This window comes from Cydia splendana, chromosome 11 (assembly GCF_910591565.1).
Source record: "Cydia splendana chromosome 11, ilCydSple1.2, whole genome shotgun sequence".
NCBI classification, from domain to species: Eukaryota; Metazoa; Arthropoda; class Insecta; order Lepidoptera; family Tortricidae; genus Cydia; species Cydia splendana.
Genome location: NC_085970.1, coordinates 1,883,998 through 1,897,117, shown reverse-complemented (window position 1 = coordinate 1,897,117; position 13,120 = coordinate 1,883,998). Strand labels below are relative to the sequence as shown.

General features: G+C 41.1%; 1 protein-coding gene across 2 annotated transcripts in view; it reads right to left on the bottom strand.

Moving 5' to 3' along the window:
* The window catches only part of LOC134794713 (uncharacterized), a 71,049-nt gene extending 62,572 nt beyond the window's left edge, over positions 1-8,477 (bottom strand). For both annotated transcript variants that reach the window (XM_063766497.1, XM_063766496.1), the window contains exons 1-3: positions 8,330-8,477; positions 6,399-6,546; positions 5,651-5,774 (exon numbers count right to left, since the gene is read on the bottom strand). In XM_063766497.1, coding sequence (XP_063622567.1) covers positions 5,651-5,774; positions 6,399-6,546; positions 8,330-8,400 — 343 coding nt within the window. In that variant the 5' untranslated portion in view covers positions 8,401-8,477. The remainder of the gene's footprint in view (positions 1-5,650; positions 5,775-6,398; positions 6,547-8,329) is intronic.
* Between the last annotated feature and the right edge of the window lie 4,643 nt (positions 8,478-13,120).

The window sequence follows — 13,120 nt, the reverse complement described above, 5'->3', positions numbered from 1 at the left end:
GATAATGAATACGAATGTATGGACCAAGATATAGGCGAACCCGATCCCTTGCTAGAGGATTCGCAATATGAAGGTAAGTTTTCAGTTACCGTCGCCTAGTCATTTGACAAAATATGTCTTATGTACATGTAGCTTTGTTTTATTACGTTGTGCAATGAGTATAGTCTGTAAGGCTATTACCGACCCTAATTTATACCTTAGTTCAATCCGTGAGGTTGAACGCTGTATAAACGGGAAGCACATTATATTCCTAGAGTATAGTCCGTGAGGCTATGCCGGAATACATTATACTTAAAATACTTTGTTCCAATTAATTGTTATTGCTATCAGTCTAGACTACAGCCCGTGAGACTGTATCACGGCTGCCGGGTTTTACAAGTAATAATTAGAACTTTCGTATACGTACGAACGTAGTTATTCTATACTTGTACATCATTATGTACATGCTCACAAGCGAGCAAGTAGGCGGTTAAAACCCTACCCACAGATTATAATAACCCTACCCTACCAAATATCGGGCAACTCACAAAGTTTACCGAACTGTTTATACGGTCTGACCAATATAGGTGTTGATCTCTGATTGAAAACATTCAGTACCTAGATGAGGGTCAGACAAAATATATGAACTTATATTTTGATTACTGAATATAAAGCAGTATTGTGAAGAGATCGACCGTAATGTTACAGAATCCCCATTGATCAACGACACCGTATACGACTTAACTGATGATGAGGCCGGAGCCTCAACGTCTGGTGGGCTGCTTGCTGCCGGCGGGTTGCGATCGGTGGTCGTGCAGAATGGCAGCGCCCGACCCCGCGCAGTGGACGCGCTGGCTCCCGCGCCCCCTCCCGCGCTCGCCCCCGCCCCCGCGTCCACGACGCCAGCCGCACCCGCTCCCGCGCCCTCGCCTACACCCGCAGCCGCAATCGCACTTGATATACAAGAATCTGCGCCGATTATCCCCGCACTTGATCCCGGTTTATTATGTTTGTTGGGCGACGAGCCCGTAAAAGAAGAAACATTTGGTCCTTGCATTCACGATGATATCTCGACGAGATGGTCAGATATTTTAGTTAATGGAATGAAGGACGATATCAAGAATGATATTTTAAAACGTTACGAAATTCCAGAGAATTTAAAATTAGCACAAGCCCCTATAATCAATCCCGAGATCAAGGCCGCGTGTAACGATAATGTTCTAAGACGGGATAATATTCTAAGTGACAAACAAAAACTGCTCGCGACTATTATAACAGGAGTTGCCAATACATTATCGAACTTATTGACAACAGATTCCACTTTAGACAAACATGCAAACATGTGACCATAAAGTCGCTCAGCGATACAGGTAGACTCTTATGTCACTTACATTTTTCAGAGACTCAGAGCAGGCGTAATTTCTTGATGCCTAGTCTAAATAAGGAGATCAAGGACAACATTAAGGACTTAAAGCGCGACAATTTACTTTTTGGTAAGGACTTACAAGAAAGTCTGAAGTCAATAAAAGCAGTGACAAAAACCGGAGCAGAACTAAGGCCGACTGTCGCAAAGCCTAAATGGACGCCCAAGCATCAGCAGGCAGGACCGTCGACATCGAAGACTTTAAACTGGAGGGGCCAGCCGTCGTCGGCGGTGAGGCCGCCGCCTCGCCAGACGTCAGCGAGGACGAGCTTCACGCGTGGTGGGCGCAGACCGCCGCCGCCGTCCCACTCCCGCCGCACGAGCGACCGCCGAGCGCCGCGGCCGCTCGTCCCACTCCCGCCGCACGAGCGACCGCCGAGCGCCGCGGCCGCACGGCCGGAGCTCGCGCCGCTAATACCGGATGCCGATGTCCAACCTCATCAGGCTGGTAGACTTAAATTTTTTTATGAAGAATGGTTAGGCATAACCAAGGATCCTACAATATTGTCTTGGGTCCGTGGTGTGCGTATTCCAATATCGGACTGTATATCTCAATCGAACATTCCTGTTAACAAACCCGAGTCCGTATCGCATGAGACGAGTATGAACGAGGAGGTTGATAAACTTATTAGTTGTGGTGCCATACAAGAATGTGAACCATGCCAGGGTCAATTCTTGTCGAGTATTTTTCTTATTAAGAAGAGTAATGGAAAAAATAGATTCATTTTAAATTTAAAATCATTGAATAAGTTTATATATACCCCTCACTTCAAACTCGAAGATTATAGGACAGCAATGAAACTTTTATCAAAAAACGCTTATATGTGTACAATAGATTTAAAAGACGCGTATTTTGCTATAAATATCGATACAGAATATAAAAAATATTTACGTTTCCTTTGGCAAGGCAAAACATACGAATTCCAGGTGTGTCCCTTTGGGCTAAATATTGCTCCCTACATATTCACGAAGTTAATGCGTCTGTACAATTCCTGCGCAATCAAGGTTTTTTATCAGTCATTTACTTAGACGACTTGTTACTCTTCGGTGACACATATTCTAACTGCTTACATAACTTTAATGTAACAAAAGACTTGTTAGAATCATTAGGTTTCACAATAAATGTTGATAAATCGATAGATACACCGAGTCGTACGGCAAATTTTCTTGGGTTTAACTTCAATTCTGCAGATTTTACAATTAACATTCCACGCGAGAAGCGACAAAGGATTAAAAACGAGCTTTTATACTTTAAATCCATAAAAAGATGTAAGCTTCGTAATTTCGCACACTTGATAGGATTATTAGTTTCCATTTGTCCAGCAGTACCGTACGGCTGGCTGTATACGAAGAGACTTGAAAGAACCAAGTTTCTTTATTAAAATAAAAATGATGATTATGATCAGTATATTAATATTCCGGATAGCTTAAATGCTGATTTAGATTGGTGGCTAGGTAACAGACACTTGTAGCAATCCGATACGGTCAGGAAAATATCAGTTAGAGATATTTTCCGATGCATCCCGAACAGGCTGGGGAGCACGTTCCTCTGATATGAGAGCCAGTGGTCAGTGGTCCACGCATGAACTTGATCAACACATTAATAGTCTAGAATTAAATGCCGCGTTTTTTGGTTTAAAAATATTTGCTAAGGATTACAAAAACTGTGAGATTTTATTACGAATAGACAATACCACTGCGATTTCATATATCAATCACATGGGTGGAGTGCGATTCCCACATCTGAGCGATTTAAGTCGACGAATATGGCAGTGGTGCGAGGACCGTGGTTTATATATATTTGCTTCGTATGTTAGTTCAGGAGACAACTATATAGCGGATGCAGAATCGCGCCGAAAGCATGCAGATATAGAGTGGGAGTTAGCTGATAGTGCCTTTCGAAAAATTTGTAATATGTTTAAGAGGATTCCAGAGATTGACCTTTTTGCTAGCCGAGTAAACAAAAAATGTCCTAAATTTGTATCGTGGCATCGTGACCCTGACGCGTACAAGATCGATGCGTTTACCATATCCTGGTCGTCGCATTATTTTTACGCTTTTCCACCATTTTGTCTAATACTCAGGGTGTTGCAAAAGATTATAATAGATAAGGCGGAGGGCATTGTTGTTGTGCCACTGTGGCCTACACAACCCTGGTTTCCCCTTTTTGAGAGATTGTTGATTTCTGAACGAATAGAATTCCTACCTAAACCAAATTTATTGTCCTCCCCTTACAGTGTCGAACACAAGATGCACAGGAGTCTTACCCTGGTTCCCGGAGTGTTGTCCGGGCGGCGTTCATGAGGCAAGGTACTCCTCCAGGTGCGGCAGATATCATGATAGCGTCACTCACAGAAACCACTCTTAAACAGTATAATTGTTATTTAAAAAGATGGTATTTATTTTGTAATGATAAAAGTTACAATTTTTTTGATGCCAGTACAGCAGAAGTATTAGATTTTTTTACGTTACTATTTAATCAAGGCAGTCAATTTGGCTCAATTAATACTGCGAAAGCAGCATTGTCACTAATATTGAATAGTAATGTTATAAATAATCCAACTTTAAAACGATTTATGACGGGAGTATACAAACTCCGGGCTCCAAATCCACGATATGATTGGACTTGGGATCCTTCCATCGTTCTTAATTATTTAAGTTCTTGGTATCCAAACGAAAGTCTTTCTTACGAGCATCTTTCTAGGAAGTTAACAACTCTTTTAGCTTTAGTTACAGCACACCGTGTGCAAACCTTATCGTTGATTAAACTTGGCAATATTCATAAATGTAACCAAAAATATATTATTGACATTACGGATAAAATTAAGACATCAGCGGTTAATCGCTTGCAGCCAAAATTGATCCTGCCTTATTTTGATGAAAATCACTCCATTTGTCCTGCAAGGACTTTAGAATGTTATCTGGATATATCATCTACCAAACGCTCAAGCGATTGTGATTTTCTTTTAACTAGTTTTAAGAAACCATTTAAAAAAGTTTGTTCACAGACCTTGAGTCGATGGATCAAAACCACGTTGCTAGAGAGTGGTATTAATACATCGATCTTTGGTTCTCATAGTACGAGACACGCAAGCACATCAGCAGCCAACCGGCTCGGGGTGAATATAGAACTGATTAAAAAGACCGCCGGTTGGTCAGATAATTCCTTGACATTCGCTAGGTTCTATAATAGAGATGTTCTTGCGGACTCGTCTGAAGTGTTTGCTCGTACAATATTACAACATGCTAACAATAACTGAGGAGTCTGTTGATTATAGTTAAACTAACAGAAGCTCTTGTTTTGTTTTATTTTTCATGTTACCAATATAACATACATGTTTCAATTCCTTTGCTATTTCGTGTCACTCTAAACATCTACAAGTGAAGTATAATGTAATCACGAAGGGCGAATCACAGAAGTTTAATAGATAATCAAACGAACTTACCTGTAAGTGATGTTCGATGACTATTAAACGATGTGATTCGCCCGAGTGATTACAACCCTCCCTAACCCGAACTGGTCAAGCTCCAGATTCTACCCATTAGGACACGAAATAGCACACCTAGTTGATGGCCTTTTTTATAGGAAACGTGTATGAAATACCCCCAATTTAGGCGAGATATTTTTTCTTAAAAAATGTTACTCTAAATTGTGTACGATGGCAGCACATTCGCGTGCTACTACAAGTGAAGTATAATGTAATCACTCGGGCGAATCACATCGTTTAATAGTCATCGAACATCACTTACAGGTAAGTTCGTTTGATTATCTATTACTACACAATATCGATTGTGACTAGTTACGTATTATCGATACATAATTTAGACATAAACTTCAAAAATAAAAAATCCCACCAAAATTAGGTAAATTTTGGACCTGTTGAAAATCACCCCGTGAGGAGATCACGACCGATTATGTGAAGGCGCAGTTTTCCTTCAGGTGCATGAAAAATACCATTATAAATATGACAGTTTAACATTTTTCATTGCCATTGATTTGATATACACACGCCACGACTTGATACCTGTTATACGGGTTGTTTATGTGCATTTTTTTAAATTGATGACACTGTTACTTAATTAACGTTGCAGCGAAAAGGTTAAGTGAAAGTCAGCATAATAGAACCTATTATGCTATACACTGGTGGGTACCTAATTTAATTAGGGCCAGAATACAACCAGAAAAGGCGCACCAGCGGTATATTCGCTAGATCTTGACGCAACTTCAGATTCACAGAGTAAGTTTACCTCGTGAGCAGTACTTTGTGAGGTACTCCGTTCGTTTCAGATCCTGGATCTCGTGGTCGATGGGAACTGGGTCGATGTCTTTGGACATGTACATATCTACCAGCTTCGGCTCATCCTCTTTGAACTGTACAAATATGTATAATGTCAGTCAACACCGGTGCTGGAAACTCAGAATTTAAAAATATGCTAGACGGAAGGTAAAGATGCTAAAAGCCGGAACACACTACCGCACCGCACTGTGACCTTGGTGCGGTGCGGTAGTGTATTGCGGCTTTAAATAATGTAGGTATTGCTTGGAGTACGGAAAAGAGGTTGCTAGTATTTCCATGTTTGAGTGCTAAGTGGCTTTAAAATTTAGTTGCCAACTTGGTCAACATTAACCCAAATAGCTTTACAAACATTGCAACATTAGCAAATATGGCTTGCGTATCAATTGGAGCTCATCAGTTGACGTAGTTTAGCGAATAGGATCCGTCCTAAAATTTGTCACTGAAATGAATTAAGGTCCTTCTCTTTTAGACAGAATTTTTATTTTCTTTTTCCCTAAATTACGTCCAAGACAATCCACTCAGCTAATTGGCAAATATTTTCGACAAGCTAAGCCAGTCAATTTATATAAAGACGTTTACGCCTTTGACTTACCTAATGGCTTCACTTTAGAAATTCTCTCGAAACCTATAGATCAAGCCAGTCGTGCAGTCCCAAACGAAAAACTATTAAAATTTTACGCAAATAATTCATACTACACCCGTTTGACAGCATTCTTGTAGTACTCGAAGTTGATAGGGCACAGCAAATCAGGGCTTTTCCTAGGCTGATCGCGGGCCTTCAGCGAGTCTCTGTCGAGGCCTACAATTAGGCAGTTGTCATCTACCGCGTGTCGGCGAGGACTCAGGCTGTTGCGGAGAATTTTATATTAATGCGAAGGAATTCATTTATCGCATGATATGGGATTCTCTGACACTGGGATCTGGCAGTGAGCAGGCCTATAACAGCGAAAATCGAAGTTCGCAAATTGCGGGGATCTTTCTCTTTTACTCCAATGAAGGCGTAATTAGAGTGACAGAGAAAAATGGTCGCAATTTGCGAACTTAGATTTTCATGGTTACCGGCAGAGCCACTTTGTCAACCGCTCCGCTTACGTGTTTTATTGACAAACTGGGATAGGTACAGTCAACAACAGAGCTATGAATACAGGCAAAGTGCCAAAAATATGTATAAAGTTTGCCTGTATTAATAGCTCTGTTGTTGACTGTACAAACAGCAACACTCTTAACTGTCCATCGGTGGACCTTATTACAAAAGGCATAAGGTCCACCGATGGACAGTTAAGACGAAACAGGAGCTGAGTTTTAAATATTTTAGGTAAATATACCCGTCTCGCTAACGGAAGCGGCACCTAAAAGTAGTGCGATAAGGACAAGGCGAAAAATCCTGCGTAAAAATCTCAATAATCGAGGTTTCGTACTCCTCTGTTTCCTCCTCCAAAACTTAACCAATCGTAACCAAATTTGGAAATCTAAATGATTATGAAATTATCTGTGTCGGACCGTTTTGCTTTTTTGGCTAATTGATATCAGTTTTGAATGCCACGCCTTTCATTGCGGCATAGTCAATTAGGCCATTTTGGCCATTTTTGAAGGGCTCTAGCGCCTTAAAAAACAAAAATATCAAAAAAAGCAAAACGGTCCGACACAGATATTGGCAATATTAATCTGTGTTGAAAAAAATCATTGCTCTAGCTTCAAAAACCACGGAGGAAAACGAGGAGTACGTTTGTATGGAGAAATTACCACTCCCGTTGGCTCTTAAAAGTGTGGGCAATGGTACATCCATGCACTCACTGCGGTAGATTGAGTTATCAATGGGGGAATATTATACTCGTGCATATAGTTTATTGTGCTCTTTCTACAGTATATTTTTTAAGAGCCTAATACCTGGGAGACCGAGCTATGCTCGGAAAACGTATAAAAACTCAAGCGATTTTTCGCCCCCGAAATCCCCCAAGAGAACGAACGCGTGGTTTTACCAATCTGGGGTGAAGGAAAATATCGTGAGGAAACCGGACTAATCCCAATAAGACCTAGTTTCCCCTCTGGGTTGGAAGGTCAGATGGCAGTCGTTATTGTAAAAACTAGTGCTTGCGTCAAATAATGGGATTAGTTGAAGAAGTTACAGAGATATATGCCACCACGCCATATCACTTCGTTACATCTGGTTTTTGGTCCGATCCCCCTACTACGGGTTTTTACGTATTTGCCATTTTAAAAATTATCCCGCTCTCTAAGGTATCCCGACGGGACCAATGTACCCTAGGATTTTAGGAGCTGCGAGGAATAACATCATATACAGATTTAAACTTTCACGATTTTTAAACATTATAAAATTGCACAACGGTTTAAGTTTTAAGATTTACCTTCGACGTATCGAGGACGGCGTTGTCCCCGTGGTCTCGGAGAAGACTGGCTAAAGTTAAAAACTCGCGCGGCTAGAAGATGTTGATGTCAACTTTAGCCAGTCTTCCCCGAGACCACGGGGATAACGCCCTCCTCGAAATGTCGGAGGTAAATCTTAAAACTTAAATACGCGATTAAGTCCCCTTGCGCAATTCAATAATATAAAAACTGACTATCGTGAAGACACGGTACAACATGAATATTTATACAATTGAATTCTTACGGTTTGTCTTTCTTCAGGTAGTCGACCATGTACACAGACTTGTATTCTATCTCACCATCGAAAACAGACATTTTTATATAAGTAATTTAACTAAAAATATTGATATAAAATAATTTAATAAAAGTAACTTGATTGTCACTACGACGCCTTCAATCAAAGAGCATATAATCACTACGTTCTAAGAGGCGGAACTCCATAGTACGTTTTTGTCAAACGGTTGGTTTTGACAGGACTTGACTGATGTATGACTGATGAGCATCTATTCATACCAACATAAAGAAAATTGTTTATAGCACAGATAAAGAAATATATTATCTATGGTTTATAGAAAGCAGTGCTGTGAAAAATCGATAATAGTGAGTTCTCGAAACGATAATAACCGACATGATAGAAAGTAGTGCTGCGAAAAATCGATAATAGTGACTTCCTAAACCGATAAAAACCGTCCTAAATTCATTCAATTTTTTTATCTTAGAAAATAAAACACCTGTGAGTTTATTACAAACTTTATTAATTTCTTAAGTTGATACTTGGTATATACAAAAACTCATTTATTATATAGCTGGTCAAGCAAATCTTGTCAGTAAAAAAAGGCGCGAAATTCAAATTTTCTATGGGACGATATCCCTTCGCGTCTATGTTTTTCTAATTTGCCGCCTTTTTCTACTGACAAGATCTGCTTGACCAGCTATAAATAATAAGTGTTCTAAAATGAATATAAAACTGAAATTAACTACAATTAAGATAACTGAAGCTAAAAATTTTGCGCCCTTGGTAGGGTACCCATCACGCAGGCAGCGTTCCCGCGCTGGATTGCTATGGCCAATCTTTGCGCGAGAAAGCTGCCTGCGCGAGGATCACCTGTGGCCTCCCTTAGGAATTTACTGAGCACCTTGTGGAGTCCCCGAGCCCCCCTTCCCCATGGACCTAGTGTCTCGTCGCCAAAGGCTACATATTCGTAGTATGCGCCGAGACAACTATATTTATTCGCCTTGAAGAGTTCTCGGACGTCAGCCGCCGCCCCGGCCTGTTTGCTGGTGGCTAAAATGTAGGACACCGCCAGCGTATCTGCGCAGGTGGCGTCCTACACCAGCGCCCGGCCCATCCGCCAGGGGATCAACGACATCCCGTCGGGGCGTTTGCCGTCGTCCCTTGCGATCTGGGGCTCCAGAGCCGCAGGGACGTCGGCGCTGACAAGCGCTCTCCTCAGGATGCCGTTGAGCGCGGCATGACGGGATAGGCGGCCGGCGCCCGAGGAGCAGGCGAGTCCGTGGTGGCCAAGGCGATCAACAGGGGCCCCACTAAAGGTACAGCTGTGGTCCACACATACATCGGCCCCGACCCGGAGTCCGATAGCAATTCTGAGTGTTTGGCTCGATGAAAGTGCCGTTGTTGGGTGATGGATAGGCGTGCAGCCATAAAATTAGTAAAATAAAATAATTTATTTACCAATAAACTATGGTATACATATTTACCAGGGGCCCCCGCACTAGGTGAGACCCGGGCTATAACCGCGAAAATCGAAGTTCGCAAATTGCGGGCATTTTTCTCTGTCACTCTAATTACACCTTTATTGGAGTAAAAGAGAAAAATCCCCGCAATTTGCGAATTACGGTTTTCGCGGTAGCCCCTCTGTATCGCGGGGAACCATTTAAGACAGCGGCCTTAAATGGCCTAAGGGGCTCAGAATGACCCACGCTGGCCCATTGTGTACAGGGGTACACAATGGGCCAGCGTGGGCCATTCTGGGGGCCGCATTTATGCGTTAAAGGGAGCAAGTGATATTGCTATCTCATTCTACCGCATAGCTGCGTCCCTTGGACTGGCCGGCGCTGGCCCATTGCGTACAGGGGCCTTTAGATTTGTACAGTATCTGGATTTAGTTACTTAATAGGTATAGCATGCAAGTTACAAAATTACTAAAAATGACACTTAAATATTTGCGTACATTATAAAATATTACTTAGTATAGCTTCTAGCTGTTTCCACGTAGTTAAGTGATTGAAGAAGAGTGTAGGTAAGCTTTTTGGCCTCAATAACTGATCTGTCTTTGATTTGAGATAACAATGCTTTAGCATGGCACTGTAGGTTGAAGCCTTAAGGTGGTCCCCAAATCGTTTACCGAAGGCGGAGAAGACTTCTGGAACAGGTAGGTTAAAGATTCGGTTTTTGAGAAGCGAGACGTAACAAGTCATGAGTGTAGACGATTTGTGTGTAAGCAAAACGATACTGTGCAAAAATAACTGCCGAACAGTCAGGCCCATTAGCTTCAGCGTAGAGTTCAGAAGTTGGAAATCGAAAGGGTCATCGTCCAGACTCTGGTCACAGCTAGGAGCCTTGCGTGGTCCCTTCCCGACGAAGTGTCAATTGGGGATTTTAGAACGGCAGTGGGGGCTAAGTTGTCCCAGGCCCTTATTGCCTCTCGGGTCTAGGTGGCACATCTGGCAGTTTAGCTAGCCAGGCTTTCTTCCAAGCACGCGACCTCGCAGTTTGTTATTTTAAGGATTTTACCTGCGAGATCAGACGTGTTATGGATTGAGGACAAGAATGCCGGCAGAGCAATACTCGATATTTTGCGTGTTCCTAAACCGCCAAACCTAATGGGCAAAGAATCTTGGGTCCAAGCCGGTTCATTAAAACGGACATTCAAAATCGATTCCAGTTGTGACTTAAGGAGACTATCGATAGGTTGGACTAAACTAGCGACTTTCCAGATAGCGCAGCAACGGAGCAAGTACGTAAATTTGGGAACCAACAACAACATTTTAAAATAAATAAGGCCGAATGGCTACTAATTTTGACTAAACGATCTGAATCTGATCTAAACTCGAAAAACTTTGAAGTACCTGGGCTGCTAAAGAGGGTTCTACGTTTTCGGAAATGTACAATTCACATTTATCGAAGTTAAGTTTCAGGTCAATGGCGCTAAATTTCTGTATAACTAGGGATAAGTCACGTCGCTCTCCGGATAGCTTGAAAAGAGTAATAATAACGGGAAAAGTTGAAGGCACGACACCTCAGGGCCCTCCTCCTACTAGATGGTGTGCTCAAATTACGGCACCTATGCTATTAAAACTGCACGAGGCCATGCGCTTGGCGGAGAACAGAACCCTATGGAGGAGCCTGGTCTTCAACAGAAGGATATGATGTCACGATCCTCAGTATTGAGGGACCGACTGAAGAAGAGGGATAAGTCTGCCAGAACCGTATGTGAGTCTCCGCTGATGGTGCCGTCGTCCAGGTACCAAACATGCAGTATGAACGTGAGACTATGAATAGCTGAATTAATAGCCAGACTTAATATATGGTATATATATATATATATACATATTTGTTCTTATTGCACAATTTGAATACTGAATGTACAAATATGCTGTACCTATGTTTTTAAACACTGAACTGTACAAAATATATTCTGGTAGAATTTACAAACGGATACATTGTACTCGTTACAAAATCTAACATGTTTGTCTAAAGATTTTTCAAAAACTAATCTTAGAATTAATATATTTAAATAGGATAAGGTAAACACAAATATAACTGTAAAAAGGAAGTAGGAACTAACTGAATTACCGTCACACACTCAACTCAACAGTCGAAATTATATATACCTAGGTCTATTATATACTTTAAGCCGTATCAGCTGTGGGCTGTGTGTGATAGTGTGTGTGTTAGGTTAGGTTAGGTTTCGTTGTTTTATCACAGAGTTCCTATGGCCACCTCCTGTCTCGCGTCTCGCCTTACTTATGTATACAAATTTCCAGCTTCATTGGAAGTCGGGAAGTGGGTCAAATTTAACTTGCAAGATTTGACCCGTACAAACATAGTTACATAGTCTGTACTAAATATGGTGTGCATTGATACCATCAATGAAAATAGAGTGTATAGAGGCGGATTGTCAAAGTAAATTATGTAGCCACTGTAAATTTACTGCCAATATCTTTCGACAGAAAATTAAAACTGTTAGAACGCCATTTGACTTTGATCCATAAGGCTGATTAAGACGGCGCGCGAAGCGTATATGCAATTTTAGCTACATTGCGGACTGTTGGTTAAGTCCAATTCAACCGACCGATCGAAAACCGCAATGTAATGGAACTCGCATGCGAGTTCTCGCATCGACTAAATGAGCCCTTTTATTCTTTCACTGATATGTGTAAATTTGTTAAATATTGAAATTAACGCCATCTACTCGACTGTAGGCCAAAGGTTATGGCGCCATCGCTCGAAAAGATTACACCATACCTTTGGCCTACTCTCGAGTAGATGGTGTTAATATTAATATTTAACAAGTTTACACATATCAAATATTATTACTTATTCTGTGATATCAGTGAAAGAATAATGATCAAAGTCAAATGGCGTTCTAACAGGTTTAATCTTCTGTCGAAAGATGGCAGTAAATGTAGGTACTGTAGCTACATAATTTACCATGACAGTAACTCTCTATTTAAAATTCTCTTTGATACCATGTTTCAAAGATGGATTTAAAAACAATTTATCTGGTTAAAGTCCTAAGCTACCTATTAGGCAGACTCTTAATAAAGTAAACTCGATTTCACTTTCATGAGCTTCTTCAGCAATTCTTTCTTCGTTGTATTGTAATCTGTAACAAGTAAAATTAATTTAAATGAAACTCCGTAGAAATCTTTGGTCTCTTAAATGCATTCGTACAATGCAAACATAATAAGTACATCTGCGGAAAAATTAAAAGATGTATGAGAACCTTTTACCAAGTGGATGAAATTAGGCTTGTTTTAAGCAATGGTATGTATGCAGGCAGAGATTAAA